We start from the raw sequence: 22,639 nt of genomic DNA, 5'->3' as shown, positions 1-22,639 counted from the left end.
ATACATAAATAAATATTTCCATGATGTGTATGTCGTTTTGTTAATATAAATGTCAAGATGTTACCCTAGTGTAAGTATTATTTCCTACATGAATGCATATATGTTACAAAATTTGTTAAATATAATACGTATTTATGCACATATTTACAATGTAATTCACGTACTTTTAATATATCAAATGAAATAAATAATTTCTGAAAATCTGAATTTAGTAAAATATGTTAGTTTATACGTAGAGCTGCCTTTTTAGTGAAAATTATAATTAACAATTACTAGATTTTTCTTTAGAATACAACTCTTTAAAAGCTCTAAACTTTTTCATTCAATTTTAAAACAGTCTTTATACAACATTCACTTTATATTGAAATTGCTGTAGCTCTAACAGCTGCACTTAACAAAGGGTTTGGATCCGGTTCTTCTGTTAATATATTAACTTTTACCCATTCCCGTCGTTTATTACTTTGTCGCAGTGCATCGATGACTGCTTGAACGTACAAACCATCTTCAAACGTTGAAGCAGAGAATACTGGTTCCTTTATCCAACCTCTTTTATCTTCTACAGATTGAAATGCTTGTCTCAATGCAGAGATCATGTTTCTTAATCCTTTGACATAAGGTCTTGGAACAGAGTCAGTAATAGAAAAGGTCACATCTTGCAAGTCGTCCGTATCAACATACAACATTTCTTCTTGTCCGTTGCGATAGCCGTATAAGTCACCACCACGTGCAAGAAGATGATTACTACCTCCACATATTAATACCTCTTGGGAAAGCTGACCTTGTAAATGATTGCTCAAAGTTGCTGTTACCAAAGTACCACCACTCAACTCCATTTGAAAGCTACAAAAATCTGGTGATGTAACATGCCTTATTCCATTTATGTGCTTTGTAGTTTGGGTGAAAGTACGAACTACTGCATGTACTCTAGAGGCACGTTGGCCAGTCAAGTGAAAGATTAAATCTATTACATGACTTCCGACCAAAGCTAAAATTCCTCCTCCCATTATATCATCGCACAACCAGTCATATCCTATAAAAATGTATGAAATTATATTCAAAATAAATTTCAGATATTCTTTACAAAGATCCTGCACTTAGATATTAACCATTGTGTAATAAACTGCCCATGTGTACTCTAACTTCTACTACAGTCACAAGACCACCTAGGTATCCTTCCTCTAGAACCTGTTTCATATTAACGAATGCTGGCAAGAATCTTAAACTGTGATTGACAATGCTTATTAAGGAAGGATAATACTGCGCAGCCCGTACCATTTTTAGGGCGTCACTTTGGCTTAAACCAGCAGGTTTATCACACACAACATGCTTTCCAATTCCTAAAGCTTTCACTGCAATTTGTGCATGTAAACTAGGGGAACACATGATGAAGATCAAATCAACATCTTTCCTAAGCAGTACATCATCTATTCGACTAGTATGAAATGGAATTTCAAGATCAGCTGCAACCTCTGATACTTCTGCCAGGGTATGTCCCCAGATAGCTTCAATCTTAAACCCTTTTTCCCTTAAGAACGGAATAATGATCCTCACGATACTCCCGGTACCAAACACTCCAATACCTGGCAGTGTCATATTCAGTTCTGTTAAGTTTCTATTCTCTGGTTCTATTGAACTTTTATCTAGGATTTAATTGAAAACACAATTTAAATAATTCAAAGTAATTTCGTGTTTACTTCTATCGGTATTCTCTGCTTATCTTTCGTATACATAACAAACAGAACATTGTCAAAAACTGTGTATATATAGTATTCAAGACAGAACACGCGTTTAATTGAGACGATATGGGCGGTATTACATGTATCTTTATTTCGCCTTGATATTCTATGAAATTCATATTACATTCGCAGTATAAACGCAGCGCGTAGCCAACGCTACCGCGGGAGCTCAGCCGGCAATCTCGTGCTCTGATTGGTCAAATTTTTTCGTTAATCTCTCGTTAACAGAGCCTCGAAAAACTTTTTCGCTAAGGAAAAAATTGTTTCAAATCACCCCTTTCAAGGACTTACACCTATTTTTGGACAACTTGTATACATCACTGATATTTTCTCTCTCCGAACACCGCTCGATAAAGGGGTATTGTAAACGCACTGTTAGTTTTCATTCAGCCCTTTTTTATCATTGATTTTCCGAAAGAGCTCGAAACAAACCGAGCACCAACGATGATTGTAGCCTGCGCTAACCTGTCAGTTTGCCTTGCGCAAAGATGATAGTAGTCTGTCACGTCCGCTCCCTTCAATTAATTATTTAAACATGTAAATATACCGTCGAACCATACGAATCAGTGGTCACAGTGCTATTTTTTATTTTAAGTTTTCTGTACGAGTGCACGTGTCGCAAGTCATTAACTACGTAAAGAAAGAAATATGTCGGAGATTCGTAAGAGAATTATTGAAAATGACAATCAGGTAAATGGACTTCTATTTCGCGACCAGACTTTGTCTTTAATCGACCGCGTGACAATTTTTTGCCCTGCTATTTCTGCATCCCGGTATCGTTAGCCGTAATTAACTGCCAGTTGACCTTTGTCTTTTATGTTATACATATTAAACGAATTGGATGACGACTGTGACAGCTACTAATGCCAAACCATTACGACTACTACCACTGAGCTGTTGATATTATTTTTATGATGTAGCTATAGAAATGTATTTAGCATGTAAACTGTAGCGATTATACATTTACAATATCTCTCAAGCTTTTAAGAATACGAAAAATTTATCCAGATGGAAACTGCATATTTTTTATGAAATCTTTGATGTATAAGTAAACTTTAATTTTTTAGATGAATCACATATTCGAACTATCCATTTAATTATGCTTTGAATAATATATATGAAATCTATTGTTAATTAATAATTTTGTAGATATTTTTATAAATATTGACAATAGTATAATATTATGCAAAACAATAAAATGAAAAATTTAATGTGTTTTTTCATTTTTATTTTAACAAAATCATTAGTGTAGGAAATAAAACAGTTTACTTTCTGTTTGTATAAATTAATGTATGAAAATGTAAATTCACAAAAATATCTGTAACACTGCTTCCGTGTACACCATTGAAATTAAAATGAATGTAAAGTTCCTTTTAAGAAGTTACGTTATAGATAAGTAAAATATTAATAATATTTTTATAAATTAACCTTCATGAATAAAGTTTTACAATAGTCACTTTTAATTTTAATTTAGAAAAGTATATTATTATACCTACATTTATTACACTGATATTGTTAAACAATTTCCATATTACATTATACAGAAGGAAGATGTGGAGTCTGAGGATGATGCAAAATTGGAAGTGGAAGAACTGGGTAAGACATTACCACAAGGAACCGATCATACTCCACACATTTTGGATTCAGCTCTTTCCGGCTTACCCGATCGGTATAATTCTCAAATTAACAATTCCAATTATTTGACAACGATAAGTGTGAATTGCATATGTTAATGTATGCATTAATGTGTGCGTGATTTACATATAAAAGGTTATTAAATTTTGCAGCTGGAAAAATTGGGTGATTAGGAGTATTTTTACATTATTTATGATTGTTGGATTTTGTGGTATCATTTATATTGGACCATTAGCACTGATGGCTACAGTAAGTTACTTTTCTGTGAATTTTCTGATATAATCTTATAAGGTAATACTGTATATTTTTGTTTTGATAGACACTGATCGTACAAGTAAAATGTTTCCAAGAAATTATTAACATTGGATATGCTGTCTATAGAATTCATGGTTTACCATGGTTTAGGTCACTGTCGTGGTATTTCTTAATTACTTCCAATTACTTCTTTTATGGAGAAAATTTAATGGACTATTTTGCTGTAGTGATTAATCGAACAGTGAGTACTGTAACATAATTTTATAACTAATATTATTAACACGATAGATTTTGAATATACACAGAACGAAATTGAAAAGTTTTGTTTCTACTTGAGTAAAAAATAAATAGAGGAAGGTATTTAAATAAAACATAAAGAAACTAGCTGAAACAAAACATATGATAGAGAAGGCAAAACTTTTCAGTCCATTCTGGTATTAATGAATAATTAAATTAGATCATGAAATACATTTTTATGAACATATACACAGTACTGGCATAAAATCAATGGACAAAGCTCCTTTAAGTATTATCTTTATATAGTTTGTATGGCTTCCAGTTCTATTTTGTGAGGCTTCTGTTAGATCTGTACATATGAGATGCTGTTTCTCTTTTATACAATACAAAAGACATTAGTTTTCATATTTTCGTAATACTTCCTATAACAGTCTACTAGTTTTATTATTATACTTTCATAGAAACGAATTACGCATAAAATTGATACATCTTTGTGTGTCATTAATTATAGTTCCTCTGAACTTTGTCTTGATTGAATTTCTAGTAACGTATCTCTAGTTTTCTAAATGTACATACAATGATTAATAACAAATGTTTTTGTCTTTCCAGGAATATTTACGTGTACTTGTTACCTATCATCGTTTCATTTCATTTTGTCTATACATTGTTGGCTTTGTATGGTTTGTACTGTCACTTGTAAAGAAATACTATATGAAACAGTTTTCCTTATTTGCTTGGACGCATGTGGCTCTGCTTATTGTTGTGACGCAAAGTTATCTTATAATTAAGAACATTTTCGAAGGTTTGATATGGTGAGTCTCTCGTCAACATGAAGTAATCTTTCTCACGAATTATTTTATAATTTTTCTTTTTTTCTATTTTTAGGTTTATTGTTCCAGTTAGTATGATAGTGATAAACGATGTGATGGCATACATGTTTGGTTTCTTCTTTGGCAAAACACCATTAATTAAATTGTCACCCAAAAAGACTTGGGAAGGCTTTATCGGTGGTGGTTTTTCAACAGTTGTACTTGGTTTAGTGGTAATGTTCTCATTACATCGAAACAAAAATATTGTCTGCAATTGCATTTTTGTAAATATAAATAAGAAAAAGTACATTTTAGGTATCGTACATCATGTGTCAATACCGCTACTTCGTCTGTCCTATTGAATACAGTGAAGCTTTAGGACGAATGACTATGGACTGTGAACCATCCATTTTGTTTCAACCGCAGGAATACACGTTGCCTAACAGCATGCAACTTGTATGGAAAATGGTAATGCATTTTTTTTTTTTTAAATTAGGAATGTTTACATTTTATGAAAACGTCTATCAAAGGATTTAATTCTATATTTTTCTGTCACAGATTAGCGGAAGGAGTGCTATAACACTGTATCCCTTTTTAGTTCATTCATTATCAATGTCGGTATTTAGTTCTGTAATCGGACCTTTCGGCGGCTTCTTTGCCAGCGGTTTTAAGAGAGCATTCAAAATTAAGGTATTTTTTCTTTTGTACAAAAAATTTCATGATAAATGACAATACTTTTCATTCCCATGTAATTGATATAGGACTTTGGAGATGTTATACCTGGTCATGGAGGAATAATGGATAGATTCGATTGTCAGTATTTAATGGCAACGTTTGTGAACGTCTATATATCTTCATTTATTCAAACTTCATCACCTCAGAAACTTTTGCAGCAGGTAAAGTGTATAATAAAATAATAACTTATTGGAAAAAGCCATTTAGAAGTACAGTTCGAATTACTGTTTACAGCCTTTTATATCGAATTCAGAGTGAAATTGCATTTATTTATAAGCAAGTTTAAATATCTATAAAATGATCTACATAATTTACATACTTTTTGTTGATTTTGTATCTATTTCGACTTCATATGATACAGGTGTACAGCTTAAAACCGGAACAGCAGCTACAGCTATTTCAAACATTAAGGGATTCTCTACAAAACAGGGGTTTGTTGAATGTCTACTAATACTCCACCATTGATTGAAATTATTAATAATAATGATTTATTTATAAGTAAACAGAACTGTTAGGAAAGACAGTGTCCTGTCATTTTTAACATGTAACTGAATATTGTGTGCAATGTATGTTTATACAGACTGCATTAACGATATCAATCGCAACTTCATATTAAATTATGATGGCTTATTTTACAACTAGCAGATTAAGAAACATGCCATGCAACATTTGCAGTTTCTTTGCATTCCGCAACAAACAATCCATTTTTTATCGAGGAAAAATCTTTATTAAACTGTGATGATGATAGAAATTCGATGAAGAATTTCTTTTGTGTCGATTAAACCAAAGAATGTTGAAAACACTGTGTGTTATAGAAAAACTTCCAATTTCTTACAGATATCTGAAATACATGTTTTCTTGCTTTATACATCACAACATAATAGTAAACTCATCGATGAAAATAAACTTTCTATAAGTATTGGTCCATAACCAGATGTATCTACTTAAATCAGATCTCAATGTATTTTTAAATCCTAATTGTGCATTTAAGATTCATAGTATTAGAAATGAATCTCGCATACAGTCCATGTATTTCTGCATAGAATTTTAAACACAGCATAACACTAAATAGTTTTATTACTAGGTTTATTTGCGAAATCAGTATATCTCCATATTTTTTGATAGAATATTATTGATTGTACCACATTAATGGGAAAAGTGTTTCTTTAGCTTACCTCTGTAATCTACACATTATGTATGTGTAATTAATGTGTATAAATTAATGTTAACAACAGAAATCAACAAAGTGATTTTTATCACATGTTTTTTATTGTCAGTGTCATGTTAATGTTCGTGTGTCTTTATGGTACTAACTTCGAGATTAATAGTTTTGGGACAACATTTTCTTTGGAAATATATTTTAAATATAACAACATATGTAGTACTCCTGTAAATACTAATAAATAATAGTATCCGTGTTTATTAACAATTGTGGTACGTATGAATTTATCAAATGTATATTTACTGAACATGACACTGACCATTGCTTACATTTTAATTCTAACTCTCAAGTTTATAATAAAATTAAGATGAAAGAAAGTATATATACTTCCATATATTTTTTATTTTATTAGATACAAAACTAAAGAAAATAATTAAATGGAAATGTAACTGTTTTTCACAGTAACTATTTTTTTACTGTAATATTCTGAATTTTTTCACTTAGCGCATTACGATTACTTTCCATATTGTAGACTAGTAAACGAAAGAGTAAAACAGTTTTTAGATTTACCAGAAGAATGGAAAATTTTACTAGAATTATAAGTATTCAGAGATATGGTAAAGTATTGTGTTCCAAGTTATTCCACATCCTATTTGAAATTGTGCCAATTGTTTGTAGGAATAAGCAGATCTTTAAATGAATGTTATACAATTGTAGACAAGAAAATGTCAGCATGGCACAAATAGTAATATTTTTGTGTGATTACATTACATTTCCAATTGAAATTTTATATATGTTTTGAACAACGCTAAATCGTGTATGCTTTGTAAGCAAATTACACAATGTACCTAATTCCAAATTGAATATTTGTACTTTCCTTTATCACCTCATGCTTATACATTAAGGAAAGTTTCAATGTTGAAAATACAATGTTAAACATATATGTATGTGTATACAAAACGAGAGTGAACAGTAGTAGGTAAATAGATAAATGTAAGTATATTTATTTAATAGAAAGCATAATAAAATACACATGTATAGATGGAAGATTTATGATATAGCAGATATGTTATTACAACTATAGATTCTTAAATACAGGTGACTTAAATGTAAATATAATAATATATTTATGTAGTAGTGAAAAGAAATAAAGACAATTCTTGTAAATGTTATTCTCTGTGTTTCCATTTTTTACCCCGTCGAATGTAATATAATTTATTTTATTGAAAAATTTAGTTAAAAAAAAAACTATTAGAACTATTCTTCATAGGAGTTAACATTATACATGAAATAAAAAGCAAGATCAAACGAGACAAACAAGAGAAAACAAGTCGGCTCATAATTATTGTATATATAGATATATCTATGTACACTTATTGAAGCGTCATTGTATCATTGACGTAGCAGCGATCATCTTTATACATACATATGTATATCTATACACATTCATATGAATTTTTAAACATTTGAAACTTGTATATCTCATCGACAAGAAACTTACTTCATCATCTAAGTGTAATTTTAACCGTTTCAGAGCTGAATTATATAGAAGTTTATTTACATCCGAAATAAAAGTTTTTCATTTATTGAAATGTATTGAATATAAGCTTCAACGAGTAAACTACATTTCATAATTGCTTTCTTGAAATATAGGAGATAACAATAAGAAAATTATTGTTATTTCAAAAGTAATCAGAAATGTTATCAGTTCCGTTGCATCCGTCCAATGTTCGCGCTTAAAATAGTTATGTAGGATATCTCATTCGAGGAACTTGAATCGTATAACCAAAATATCGTTCTGTCGAAATGAAAGCTTGAGTTTTAGTATTTTTTTTATTTGATGTCACAGTGAAAACTTTTTCTAGTTTAAAACCTATATACATGTGACATATAAATGTAAAATATTGTTAAATTCACGGCTACCGCTTTCCTTCGGATATCATGCACATATATGTATATAAGTATATGTATAGTTGCTACGAACATTCGTTGGTAATTCTGTAATCTGTTATTTGATTGTATCCAATTGTGACTGCGTTCACTCTCTATTAATACTTTGCAGTCGACAGTGCTACTACACAATAATGACATAAATATATGTACATATACAAACACCGAGTTAAGGTTTCGAATTTGGTGGTATTTCACAAAAAATTCATTTGACATGTCCACTGATCATCACGGTGGTAAGGGTTATACGCCTTTACCGCAAAGCATAAGTAACACTGATACCGAAGATGAAGAAGATTGTTTGGCCCATCAAAACGAAGCTCCTAAAGACCATACTAGCGATGCACTAGCGGTAAGTTGAAATTGGAAGAAATCCTATTTTCACAACGATATCCAATGTTACAATTCTAAATGAAATCAGACATGTATCATGAATAAAAAAAATTGTAGGAATCGAGAATAGTTCACGAAAATGGAGTATATTATCCCTTGGATGAAACAAAAAATGCAGCTAATCGCATGAAAAACGGACAAAACATGCTTAAATATTATAGAGACGATATACCAATAATGGTAATTGAAGGGAACGATCAAAATGATTTATGGAAACCACGTGATATGTCTCTTCTTCGACGTTTCTGCTTGGTTATATCGATATTATTATGTATTGTAACAATAGTTGTATTTTTGTATGTTTTACCATGCGATAACTCTATGGTATGTCCAACCATTGCTGAACCTCAGTCATCCATATCATGGGATAAAACTTTGCAAGGAGTAGGTAAGTCTAACAATATTTAATGCGTATAATTCTTCGATTTAATTGTACTATAAGGAAAGCTTGTTTAAAAAAATGTATACATACGTTTGTTAAATATTTTTAGAATTACACGGGCCTATCACTATTATTCGACAAAAACCATCGAATCTTATATTCCTTGTTCGTGGACAAAAATACAGGGGAAATGATTCAAATGAAGATCCAGGACAAATATCAGCAGACGGAGGAGGAGTTATGTCAATGCAAGGAAACAGTGGTTTACCATTATGGCTGGTTTCATTGCAAAGACCACCTACTGAAATAGACTGCATTTCAGTTGATACTGACCGATCTGGAAAACCAGACTGCATAGTTGCTGGTGATCAAGGTCTTTTAGCTAGTATTGAACCTATTGCAGGCACTATACATTGGAGCTCGAAAATTCATACGTTTGAGAAACTACCTGTAATTTTGCCAGATATTGATTCGGATAGAGTTGCAGATTTTTTGAGTGTAGAAGTAGCAATAAAGAATATGCCTAATCTTGTTCTTTTATCTGGAGGGACTGGTCATCTCTTAGGAAGATATTCACCTGGAAACTGTTCATCGATCAATATATATAATCTTGTCTCTAATCATACTATATCTTATATCTGCACCGACAGTAACAGAAAAAGTAAATATTAATATATTTAAAGAAATTTGTATAAAAAAATAATTTTAGAAAGCTAAACTTCTTCCATATTAAACTATATTACTTCTTTGCAGGTGTTGTTAGCACAATGACTTTTGTTGGATTACTTCATGCTATGAAGTTACCAGAGTCATACATGAAGACTGCAACAAAATCCGTAACATTCCGGCTGTTTGAAACTTTAAAATTTGATAATGATAAACTCAGTTGGAAGCCTACACCGTATCATTATTTATCTATAGAAAATGAAGGTTCGTGTCCTGGAGAATTTTGCAGAGCTAGTGTAAATCTGACATTGCAAAAATTTGGGAACCAACCAGTAACCATATGGGATCATGTTAGCCCAAATTCGTTTGTATCGAAACCAGCTTTCTTAGTTATGTCTAAGAATCCTTACACTTCTGGATTCGCCATTAAATTTTGGCAGTGGGTTGACACAATGTCTGAGCATACAACGAAAGTAAAAGAAATTAAAGAGAGAAGACTAATAGAAAGTGTACTAATAGTTTTTGTAAATTATACAGAGGTGCAAGTCATGAATACAAGTCAGAGTGATATTACTCAATTGTGTCACGGTTCAGACTGTCAACCCAATTTGAATTCGCGTGCTCGTTTTAGTTCAATCAAAATTGATTATATCAGTGACGATGGATTTCCAGAATTAATAACTTACTGGTCATCATACGATATAGAATCACCAAAAGTACTAACGTCTAAGGTGCAAGTTGTAAAATTAGATTCAATCGTGACTAACTTCACGCGCTTAAATGCCTAATGTCTTTTTACGTTTCATTAACAGCTACTCTTGTTTCTACATACATTACTTGTCCAGCTTCACCGCTCGAAACTGTGTATAATAAACAACAACGAAAGGAAACGAAAACGTGTGCTCGTTTCATGAATATATTTATGTGAAGTTATTAACGGTGGCTGGTCATAAATCTATTAGAACTAGTCAACACATTAAAAATAGTAAAACAATAGTTTTCATAGTTGCCTAATTGATTTTAAAAATAATTTTCATAATAAGCAGCCATTGTTAACGTCTACATATTTTAAATGAACTCTCAATGGTGCCTTGCAAAAGCTATATAGAAGACTCATGAGCATATGTATAAAATTTAACTTTGCAAAACTACTGACATGTTATTAAGGAACATGTTATAAATTACATATGTTTAACAAAGTTCTGAAAGAGATAGCAAAGTTCCTTTTCTAATATTACTTAACAGTGAGTGTGAGATTTTTTCATGTAAATCTACCGTTCACTTCGAATGAATTGTTTCCTACATAAAATAGAGCTTATTGCACACTAATGCTAGTGCAGTATCGTAGAATCTTGGTAGTGTATGAAAATCTAATTCTAGTCAAACTTGTATTACTTTTTCTTTTCATTGGAGATTATATATTTATATATTATTGTAAGTTAATCATTTACCATTCCAGACTGCAATATTATTTGTCTGTTTTCTTTCTTGTAAAACTTCTCATTTGTAAATGAAAGTATACTAACTTCAAAATAAACGGTACTAACTGTATATGACCCTACGTATGATATTTTATTATAAAAATTACATTTTGATAAATGTTCAATTGTATAGTCTTTTTTCTTGCAATAAAAGAATCTTAATGAAAATAATCGTAATCATTATGAAAATACCATCTGTAAATTAAAAAGTTCGTAACACACGGCAATGGAGGTTAATTTTACAAGCTGTGCAAAAACTTTATTTAAAACTCAATAAAATGATTTGAAATATTTTGCATTCGAATAAAGAAACGAGGAAAACAACGATAAATTTTGAATTCATTTCTACAGAATAGTAGTGGGGATGATTGACCATGGATGACAGAGCAAATCAGTGTGGGTCACACACTCGTACTGCCCACAGTGTATCTAGTCCTATTTTCAGTAACGGGTGTTCTATACAGTGCGTGTGAATCCTACTGATCATTTGTACCAGCTGTTGATCCATATAACTGATATATCAAAGCTGTGTTAACTCTATGTGAAAGAAACAATAAAAGGAAATAAAAATCTAACCTTAATCGTGTAAGAGAAAATCACTCGACATGCGGCTACGTAACGTATGTCCGAGGTACGAATAGACGTATGTGCGATAACATTTGTACTGGTTATACGATGGCTACGGGAAAGCGAAGAAGTGTGCATACGACGCTTGGAAATTCCACGATGTTTGGTTCAACGGCAAGTAATGTAAGGTCAAGTCGTTTAAACTTCCGTCCAAATTCAACTCAAGAGGACAGAGGCGGAACACGACCGACCGCTGCTCCGAGCTCCATAGGACTTATCCTCGTAACGATGTTTTTACATGTTTGCAAGAAATCATTACTATTCGATACAAGACTCAAGGTTGCTATATATTGCGGAGCGATATTCGTAGTATCGCTCATAGCAGACTTTATGACAATGCCAAGAACGTATTTCTCGCGTTCAGATAACGCGCTTAACCAATACTTCGTGAAGTGGGGATGGGGATGGCTGCTGTCCGTAACCGTTCCATGGGTTGCATTGACTGCGCACACACTTGGCTGCGGCCGTAGATCTGTTTTATTGAAACACCTTGCCAGACTGGGTTTAGCAACAATTGCATGGTTAATGTGGATCAGACTGTTTAATTACATCGAGACGACTTACGGCCGATGCCTTAACACAAGAGACATTCAACTGCAAACGAAAACGAAATGCCTTCAGTCCGGTAGATTTTGGAGTGGTCTCGATATATCCGGACACACGTTCATTCTGATATACTCGAGCTTAATTCTGGCAGAAGAAGGCTCGTCGTTAGTCGGATGGGAGGGTATAAAAGATCTGGTTATGCGGGAAGAGCACTCGCGAATCACTCCAAACGATCCCAGCAGCGGACCACTTCGGAATCTATCGAACTCTGATTTGGAAATCTTGAAGAAGGCGCATAAAGCGCTCACGCCTTATCTCAGGGGACTTTTCGTCGCGATGACGTTACAGCAATTACTTTGGGATGTTATGCTGGTGTCTACGATGCTGTATTATCACATTATGATAGAAAAATTCATCGGCGGTGTAGTCGCCGTTTTAACGTGGTACGTTACGTACCAGTGGTGGTATAAGTCGTCGAAGGCTTCGTTACCCCCGCCTGGTGATGGTTTATTTAAATATAACGAGGTGAAGGTTTACGATAACAACACCTCGACCAGGTCGAGACGCAGCACTTTGAATGGTACAAATAGATTTATGGGATTTCCTATTCGCATGAACCAAGATAATGCCGATACGAGCAGTATCAACAGACAATCGGATTCTGATGTAACAAGTTCTAGAATATGAAAATTGTCAAAGACTCTGAGCTTCTTTTCTTTATTGGTTGGATTGGTCAAAGTTTCTGATATTTTTAAGTGGCTTCCTTATACACATATTACATGCAAATGTAAGGTGTACCGAACGTAAAACGTTTCCCCAAATCTACAATAGCATTATTTTTTAATTGTACGATGTTTCAGAAGGCGTAACTTATTAAAAAGAACGCTAACAGGTTTTGGGGAACGGATTTTTCTTAAGTCTCGGTGTACTGATTCATACCAGATACGTATTTGAAATTCTCCATAAATTATACGCGGTGTTGGTGATATTTTGCATAAATGAGAAAATTACTACTTTTTCAAGATAAAAATTTAAATTACGTAAGTATCGCAAACAATTGCACCTATGTAGATTTCTATACAGTATATTTAAACGACATACGTGTTCTTTTTCTACCTCTGTATGGATTGTTTAACCAATCAGATTATAGTTATATAGTACAATTATTGTTATGGATACATCTTGTATGTCCTTGTTTTGTAATTTGTATTTAATAAACTTTATTGTTAACAAAGTGTTTGTCCCATAAGTTGATAAGGTGCTTGTAATACGAATTTAATATAATCTGTTGTGGAAAGTACAAAATACATTGTCACATCTGTGTCTCCTTTTCTTACGAATTTATCAGATTTTATGTACTCTACTGCTGTTGCATGTAGGATTAATTTACTAGCCTATAAAAGTTGTATAAAAGAATACATTTTCCTTAATAGTCTTTTGCGTCGCTACGTTCGTCCAACAAATTTCTTTATTTTAATATGACAACTACTATTCTAGGAATAGTATAAAATCCGACAGTTAGTAGTTACTCGTTTTTTAATGCTTTGTGATGAAAGCGTTAAGATTTTAACTTTTTATGTTCCACACATATAACGTCGTAAAAAGCAGCAATATAAGATACGTACATTTTATTGTGTATTTATGTTTAGTTATATTGAATTTATGTCCTTCCCTTAATCTGACAACGAATGAACTATTTCATTACGGATCATTCTGATTTTAATATCTGTGAATACTTTTACTTTGCACGAATGATCAGATTTTTTTCAACTACTATTCTAAAAAATGTATACTTAATTTGTTAACAAAATAAAAAAAAAGAAGAAATTATAGATTATTTGTACAGGCGCGACATCTTATTGTCGTTCAATATCACCAAACTTGCTTGCATATCGTGCTTAGAAAATGTTAGATTTGTGATGATCATACATAGTTTGCGTATTTCAACAAAACCGTCGTCGTTCATACATAAATAAATTACACGTTCGTTTATATTTACGTGTGTTTGGCATTTTTCACGACGTAGTCCAGTAGTTTATTTTCTTTTTCTTTTTTTTTTTCGTTCTATCTCTACAGATCGTTGTAATTAATCGATCCTTAAAAAAAAACCTTCAATGCTCGACGTTTTCACATGTACATGTAGAATATCTTATATGTGAAAATACACATATGGGTATCAACTTCCAGCGATGAAGAAACTGTACAATATGACAGGCTTGTTCAACATTGTATCTGTTTACATATTACTAACAAGAAAAAAAATTAAGAGATATAACGTTGATATCGCGGTTCGAACAATCTGTGTAATTGGAAACGCATCCGTTTCCAATATGATCTTTTGTCAGCGTATCACGGCATTACGTTTACAGCGGCTAATTAATTACACGATACATCTACGAAATATTTACGCGTGTAGGTACGTATTTACCTTCGAGGCGACAAGCCGCGTTATTAGACCTTTGATCTCTTACGAGCGATTGCGTCTTCCACCGCTTTAAGTTGCTTCAACAATTCTTCTCGCCTTGAACTCGCTTTCTTGGCTGCTTTCGCCGCAGCGGCAGCGACGCTCGCTTTACTGTCGATCAAAGGCGGCGATTCTAACGGTCTCTTCTTTCCGGCCATCATACCGGACCGATCGATTTTTTTTACAGCCGTGGCATTGCTAGTCGGCTTCAATGTGAGCTTGATCTGTTGCTTGGTGCCGCTCAGTTTTAAAGCGTCGATACCCTTCGAATCTTTCCGTGTTATCGGCGGAGTCGAACCTTTTCTACGACGGGTCTCGCTGGAAGAGGACGAGTAACTCGATTCGCTGGAATCACTGCTACTACCGCTGCTCTCCGACCCTGAACTGCTGTGCGAAGATCTAGACAAAAAGAAATGTTTGCTACGTACTCAAACGGCCCGAAAGCACTACACGTTCATCGAATAACTGTTGCGTGCTGTAAATACAATGGACTCTAACTATACTGCCATGGTCAGGGCTGTAGGGGAGTAAAATGGCAATGAGTTCAGAGCCCCCTGCGTGTTAAGTTCTGTCGTCATAGCCCCGGTCTTAGCGCCTGCGCAAATCTGTGTGCTCGAAAGTACTAGTGAAAGAGGAAGTGCTTCTGTCTATGCAATATGTCTAGTGGCAATATAGTTAGAGTCTGTATCTCATTGTACTGATAATGTGTATGTTCTGTGCATTGTTTATCAATTTTTTTTTTACCTGGATCTTGATCGACTTTTGATAACTTTTGCTACAGCTGCCGCTGCTATGGCCGCTTTGTCCCTCGTCTTCTCGTGGTGTCGTTGATGAGAGGAAAGCGGGCTCGGCGCAGGAGGGTTGAGTCCTGCACGCCGGTGCAACGTTCCGGTTGTGGGCGAAATGGAACCTTTGGGTGGACGAGGAGAAGGGGCAGGTGGGTTCATTAGCATCGCACCGCGCTGTGGCGCAGCAGCTGCGACAGTTGAAGGGTTTGTGGGTGGCGACGACACGACTGCTTTCCCTTTGCCAGCACCACGGGTTCTAGAGGGAGGGGATGGTGAACGGGACCTGGATAGGGAGTCGTAAGAACTGTAGCTAGAACGGCTCGAGCTACGGCTAGAACTAAAAAGAGCATACAGTACACTTGTATGTCTTTTGTAGACACGAAATATTAAAAAAAAAAAAAAAAAAAAAAAAAAAATTTTAATCGGATTGTACAAGTTATACAATATTTCCAAATGAATCGTATTATTATTTATCACTTATAAATTAAAGGGGTCAGTGCAATAGTGGGTCATACAACAGAACAAATAGCGTGAGGAATGTAAACCTTAAAGCTTAAGATTCTCTAACTGTTATTGTTTTAGAATCAAGAAACAGAAAACCATAAAAGACAATGTTAATTTATGTATGGAACAGACCACTTGTCACAATATACAGTGCAGCAATTAATATCTATTCACTTTTCTCAAATGTTGGAAAGCCCGCTGCTATTGGACTCCCCTACGATTCATGGTTGTAACTTGAATTCGACACTAAAATTTTTATATAACCACCAGTGCTAATAACAACACGATCTGGTGGTAATAGAGAACGCTGCTGTTGCCAGAGAATTTGTATCTATGAAAAATTAAATGAGGGATCCAGTGCAATTAAAAACTGAGATTTTTATTCATCCTGGCACCTCTTGAATGTCTAGTTACTTTCCCTTAATTTATAACTACGTGGCAAAATTTCTGCTTGTACTATGATTGTATATATGTACTATGGTGTATACTACTTTTCGTAATAGCCTTAATATCTCACAACGATACTATTGTGACAGCTCCCTCTTGTACTGGAGCCCTCAAATGATCGTACTATAAATATTACCTTGACGACGAGTATGAAGAACCTGAGGAGTACGATTGCCTTCGTGAACGTCGGGACGATGTATTTCGTCGTACAGCACTGGGCGACTTTCGCCGCATCCAAGGATCTGCCCATTCATCTCCTCTACCCCTTTCTACCGGTGGTGGTTCTTCTTCCCGCCATGGTTTTGTCGGTGGAATACGCTCCACTATAACTTCCCTTGATGGACGCTTATGTTTCTTTTCGTATTTCTCATAATACTCTCGTTCCCTATCACGTTCACGTTCCCTTTCTCGTTCACGATCTCGTGTGTGTGGCGGTGGAGAAACAGAATGGGGTGTTCCACGAGGTACTGCATGGTAATCGATACGTTCTCGATACTCAGCGACGCGAGAATCTGCTTTATAATGTACTCTCCTATGGAAAAAATGAACGAATATTGTGTTTTTAGAAGGAAATGATTAAGAATAGGAAACAAATGTGTTTAGAAGCTGTTTTACAGTCGTCGAGTATTACCTGTAATACTCTGGTGGAGGTGCTGCCGGCGGTGCATAGTAAGGATCGGGCTCTTCGACATATCGTTCAGGTGTAATTCTTGGCGGTGGTACTCTTCGAGGAGCCTCCCGAGGCGGCCACCTTTCAACAGGTGGTTCTGGGCTAGCAGCTCTTACATAATAACCTGCTTCTCTGTCCAATTCATCTTGTCCTAAGCTTAAGTTCATTTTCTTCTCTTCGAAGTCCATGTCCGATTCTTTACGCTTGTTCGCTTTGCGCATCATCTATACGAAGATATAAGTAAACATTAATTATAATGCTGCGGTTTAATATTTGTGATTATGTGTAATAACTTTGTGGGGACACAAACTGACTTCTTTAGCGTGTCGCAATCCACGTTCCCATGCAGATTCGGTAGGAAGCTCTTCTATTTTTGGCGTATGTGACGGTGCACCGTAACCAGGCAATGGTCGCACCATATTTGGCCTATCGATATGTGGTCTGAACTCATGCTGAGTGGTTGCATGTGGCGGATATGCCATTGGTCTCACCATATCGAACATGGTGTAATTACCCTTGTCTGTTACACCTGGATGTAAAAATCGACAACTAACGCCCCATGTACATTGACCGCGGTTATAAAACCGGCAAACGGGCCTTGGTTCTGTTTCTTCTGGGCGAGCATCATCGCCATCGCTCAGCTCGCCTTCTTCTAATTCAGACTCCGCTTTCTCTCCATCTTCTTCCCCTTCTTCCTTGTCATTTCCATCACCTCCATCTTTTAACCTGATCTTATCCTTATCTCTGTCCCTATCTTTGCCATCCTTCTCGTCTTTGTTTTCTTTCAGAATTGGTCCATCCGTTTCTCCTGAGAATAGTATATTTAATTATTTTTATATCAAATGTAAATTGTATCAATTGTTTTCAAACTTTATGTAAAATTACTCTTTACTTTAAACATTTGTAAAATATTTACCGTCATCGCGTTCATCCTTCCACTGACCGTCCGCTTCAAAGTCCAACTGTTCGCTTTCCTCTGTTAATCCAACCTGTGCATTTTTATCTTCTTTCTCTACTTTATCGTCGTTGCTTCCTATACGCCTCTCTTCGTTATGCTTATTTTCTTGAAGTTCTGACTCACGTTCACCATTGCCATCGACTCCATCCATACTCTCTAGATCAGAAACATCTGATAAATCTTCACCATGTGTAATTGGTGCAGGCTTCGACTTAGCTATCGACTCGGGTTCGTCCTCAATATCTCCGTCCGAAATTTGTTCTCCATCCAATTCATTAAACGAACCACTCTTCGTTGGTGGGGAATGAGGTGGTGAATGTTTGTCTGACTCTTGATCATCCATAGGAGATGCTGGACCTGACTTTGGAGAACTTCTTCCAGACATTAATGACTTCGGTGAACTATGTCCAGACCTTGGAGATTTTGGTGAACTTTGCCTTGATTCACTATTTTTATAAGAATACGATTTAGGAGAATTATCGCCAGACCTTTGTGCATCAATATCCAGGTCAAACTGTTTGGCTTCTGTGTCTTCGAGATGCAAAGATTTAGAGTCATTAGGAGTGGATGGGCATGATCTTTCATCTGGTATAGGTGAATGAGACATGCTACGATCGCTTCTAGGTGAATCCAAAGAATTGTTTCTTGAACGATACGACTTCGGTGTGTTAGGTGGTGATTTTGACAAACTGCGTATAGATCTGGGAGAACATTCTTCGCTAGGAGATGCTAACCCAGATCTTTGAGACTTAGGCGATATTGGTGTATATCCTGGTGATTTTGAATCCCTTTCAGATATTATAGATGCTGGGGACTTTCCTCTTGAAGAAATAGAACTTCCTCTAGACTTGCGATCCGACACAGATGAGTGATGCGAGTATGTCGGCGATGCGACATTGTCAACAGACGTGACTGGATTTCTTCTTCCATCATAACCGTCTGAGGAGGAACTTTCTGAACCAGAGTCTGACATGATGAATTATTCTAGCCTGTAAACAAGTGATAACCTTACAATACTTGTAATAAAATTTAATGCAAGACCGGGACCATCGTTAAAACAATTCATTATTTCCTCTTACTTGAGAAGTGAATTTTTATTAGCCGTACCGACCGAATGTAGCACTGTAAAATCTGCATCAGTAGCAGCGCAGGGCTTACCTGTATCAATAAGAGCCTGTGCAGTACTCGCTCTTGAAGGCACAACGCGCGCGATCCATACCGTGTCGAACATACTTTTTATGTCACGTCGATAACTTTTTCGTTACTAGCAACTTTTATACTTTATACTTAAACTGAACTTTTTTTCACATATACAATAAATACTGTTAGTTTTTCAGGATTTCTTGCCCGGAACTTTTTTGTTTACGTTTTAAACTTTTTCAACTCGAACACAACACAAACTAAGAAATACCGGTAAACTGCAAACCGTTTTGTACTGCACTAGAAACTATAACGAACGGACTTTCAACCTGTAAGAATATCTTTTGGGCATATGGAAAGACAAAGAAAAAGGAAGAGAGGAAAAATTTAGGAAATAATAAACTGAAGTACTGTTCTCGTCAGCGAATATAACAAGATTGTACAACACTAATATTAATCATACATTTATCATGAGTACTAAAGAAGCAATGGAGATAAAAAGATTAATAATAATTTGTTACTATAGCAAAATAATGAAAATACAATTTTACATTAATATACATACAGTAAGTAAAAGCTGTATTATTACAACTAGGAAAGGTAATAGAAACATTCAATATTTAAAAACATTAGACTTTACATTACTAATTTAACATATCTAGTACTTGTCATGTATATATCAAACAAACTGCAATAATAATGTCTGACAAATCAGTATTAATCATGAAAAATACTATTAAATTGGTAATCAATGTATGCTTTATTCAAATGCGCCTGTTTTTATCGATTCTGCGTCTAAACAATTTCATATTCTTGCAACTCAAAGGATAAATAATTAAATTAAGAATATAACCTTACATAAATGTAATAATCTGAAAATATCAAAATCGCTTTCAAATAATTAGTTTTGAATCATACTTTAGATAAGATTTCATAGATCATGAATGGTATAGCTGGGTGGTATAGCTGGGCAATACACCTGTGTTGAAATCAGTGCATACTGAGACAAGAGGTAGAAGAATAGGAGGCCCAATGATTGTTCTCTCTCTCTCTCTCTCTCTCTCTCTCTTTCTATCTATTCATGTATGTATCTCTCTTTAGTTATGAAATAAAAGCTCAACAAGGGGTTTTACGATTAGCTGTGTGTAGTAAACAACAGTTCAAATCATTATTTATAGGTAAGCACATGTGTACCTGGAGATAACAACATAATGAGATAATAAACCATCAACTGTAATATTATGCAATGATTCATTATGTATTTGCAATATTATATGTAGATACAAATAATATACCTCCAATTACTTCAATTGCAAACTATGCCTTGCTAAAAAGTCCTAGGGCCCGGAACCAACTTTAATACTTTAAAAATTTTCAGAATTAATCTACAAAGAAATTATAATATATGAATGTTTTGCACAGCATTAAGTGAGGCATGAGTTCCCTATTTTGATAATGTTCTTCGTTTACTACTAAATCCATATATTCTTTATAGTTCTATTGGACTCACTACCTCTTCATATTATCACCTCCAAGTATATTTCACATGAAATGAGCATTATATCAATGGAACAGTATTTGCTCAACTGATTGCCAAAAATTTTATTACAATTGTCTTTGCTTCTCCACCTAGTCCTCTTGTCTCCTTCTTTGGCCATCAGCTGTGCTCAGTCAAACTATACTATATTTTCTTAATAAATAATTTCTGAATTCGTCAAGAAGTAAAAAAATATCGTTGTTTTCTTCGAACACAAATTTCTAATTGTATCGAGAAGTCATTACTACGGAACCCTAATGCACTTTAATCTTTACATTGAGTCCAAGTTTATTCAAGTATTCTCATGGGTGTATTGAGGTTAACACTGTATTGATTTTAGACATTATTGCAAATCAACCTGTAAAATTCCAAACGAACGATTTCACGGAATTTCGTGCACCGTTCTCGAAAAAGGTACAAAATATTTCGTGAATCTGCTAAGAACGTGTTGTAGGATTCTTACCTTGGTTGCGCGTACGCCTGTAGGCCTTTGGAGATTTTAAGGCTCCGAGGCTTTAGGCCGACGGCGTCACCCAGATAAAACGATTAGACTTTTCGGATGCGTCTCCGTTTTATCGTTTGTCTGATTAATTCTATCCCAAGACGAAACGTTGTTAATTCCGAAATTAATTGATCGCCGTGGAATCAGTCTTAAAGAGGACAAAGCACAAACGAAAAATTCATGGAACGCAGGAATCGAAAGTCCTTCATTACTGCAAACCATGAACCACCGTCATAGTAGACACGGTAGACTCCAATAGACATTCTGTTCCGAAACTGCACGTACCCTTTGTTTTTTCCTCTGTAAAGATAGCTGGACAATTATGACTTTTTAACGTTTCGTTATACTCAATCGATTGGTGGTCGATTGGTGGTTATTGGTGGCCTAATTACAACATTTGGTGGTACTTAATTTCTAGAAAAAATGAAAAAAACGATGTGGTCATCTGACATTTCAGGATACAGGTGTACCAACGCACGTTTAAAGTTGATAAAACAGATATTTCTGGATTGATTGTCTTTTCGGATGAATCGATCGATGTAGAAAGGTGTGCTAATGATTGGTAACCTAATTGAAACATTTGGTAGCCAGTAATTAAAGCAGAATATATAAAAATTCGTACCTCTGCAGTACGGCAAGCATCGAAACCTGGGATAGGTTGAGAAGTGAATACAGCAATATTGAAATACATTTTGGTGAATAAAACTTATATTTCTTAACCGATTTTGCTCTACGAGGGCTTAGTCGAAGCAGAAACGCCTTCTCCTAATTGGTGGCCCAATTAGAATATTTGGTGGTTAAGCGTCCTTTTGTAATCGGCGTCAAACTTATGAAACCTTTATGAAGCTTTGAAGACGGCGCAAGATGGCGCCCCCCGTTTACAGTTTCCCGCGCGTTTTGCAAAAATTCTGGATTAGTTTCAATTTCCGCTACCAGATGGCTACCATAATTTTAGTAAAATCACGATTTTGCAGTTTTCCCGCGCTATTTCAAATTAAAAATTTAGCAAATTTTA

General features: G+C 34.7%; 5 protein-coding genes across 5 annotated transcripts; 3 read left to right on the top strand and 2 right to left on the bottom strand.

Annotated features, from left to right (window-relative positions):
* Nucleotides 1–356: 356 nt before the first annotated feature.
* Nucleotides 357–1,733, bottom strand: LOC107189421 (glucose-fructose oxidoreductase domain-containing protein 1). The gene is made up of 2 exons (XM_015577951.1): nt 1,107–1,733; nt 357–1,030 (listed from the first exon to the last, which is right to left on the bottom strand). Exons 1-2 carry the CDS (start codon nt 1,591–1,593, stop codon nt 357–359), a joined length of 1,161 nt encoding a protein of 386 aa, XP_015433437.1. The 5' UTR covers nt 1,594–1,733.
* Nucleotides 1,734–2,225: 492 nt separating this feature from the next.
* LOC107189412 (phosphatidate cytidylyltransferase, photoreceptor-specific) lies at nt 2,226–5,896 on the top strand. The gene is made up of 10 exons (XM_015577939.1): nt 2,226–2,426; nt 3,281–3,405; nt 3,524–3,620; nt 3,691–3,867; nt 4,473–4,675; nt 4,749–4,905; nt 4,988–5,140; nt 5,231–5,362; nt 5,434–5,568; nt 5,769–5,896. Exons 1-10 carry the CDS (start codon nt 2,385–2,387, stop codon nt 5,856–5,858), a joined length of 1,311 nt encoding a protein of 436 aa, XP_015433425.1. The 5' UTR covers nt 2,226–2,384; the 3' UTR covers nt 5,859–5,896.
* A 2,730-nt stretch (nt 5,897–8,626) lies between these two features.
* On the top strand, nt 8,627–10,927 carry LOC107189419. Its single transcript, XM_015577948.1, has 4 exons — nt 8,627–8,871; nt 8,970–9,300; nt 9,404–9,955; nt 10,048–10,927. The coding sequence occupies exons 1-4, from the start codon at nt 8,734–8,736 to the stop codon at nt 10,746–10,748; spliced, it is 1,722 nt and encodes a 573-aa protein (XP_015433434.1). The 5' UTR covers nt 8,627–8,733; the 3' UTR covers nt 10,749–10,927.
* A 966-nt stretch (nt 10,928–11,893) lies between these two features.
* On the top strand, nt 11,894–13,499 carry LOC107189425 (FIT family protein CG10671). Its single transcript, XM_015577954.1, has 2 exons — nt 11,894–13,401; nt 13,475–13,499. Exon 1 carries the CDS (start codon nt 12,087–12,089, stop codon nt 13,299–13,301), a length of 1,215 nt encoding a protein of 404 aa, XP_015433440.1. The 5' UTR covers nt 11,894–12,086; the 3' UTR covers nt 13,302–13,401; nt 13,475–13,499.
* A 967-nt stretch (nt 13,500–14,466) lies between these two features.
* On the bottom strand, nt 14,467–21,776 carry LOC107189424 (zinc finger CCCH domain-containing protein 18-like). The gene is made up of 7 exons (XM_015577953.1): nt 21,586–21,776; nt 18,404–19,434; nt 17,802–18,295; nt 17,449–17,711; nt 16,954–17,349; nt 15,823–16,203; nt 14,467–15,477 (listed from the first exon to the last, which is right to left on the bottom strand). The coding sequence occupies exons 2-7, from the start codon at nt 19,416–19,418 to the stop codon at nt 15,066–15,068; spliced, it is 2,961 nt and encodes a 986-aa protein (XP_015433439.1). The 5' UTR covers nt 19,419–19,434; nt 21,586–21,776; the 3' UTR covers nt 14,467–15,065.
* Nucleotides 21,777–22,639: the final 863 nt, after the last annotated feature.

The sequence above is a fragment of the Dufourea novaeangliae genome, unplaced genomic scaffold (genome assembly GCF_001272555.1).
Source record: "Dufourea novaeangliae isolate 0120121106 unplaced genomic scaffold, ASM127255v1 scaffold147, whole genome shotgun sequence".
Taxonomy (NCBI): domain Eukaryota; kingdom Metazoa; phylum Arthropoda; class Insecta; order Hymenoptera; family Halictidae; genus Dufourea; species Dufourea novaeangliae.
Note: the sequence above shows the minus strand (reverse complement) of the source record. Positions and strands in the feature narration are given on the sequence as shown.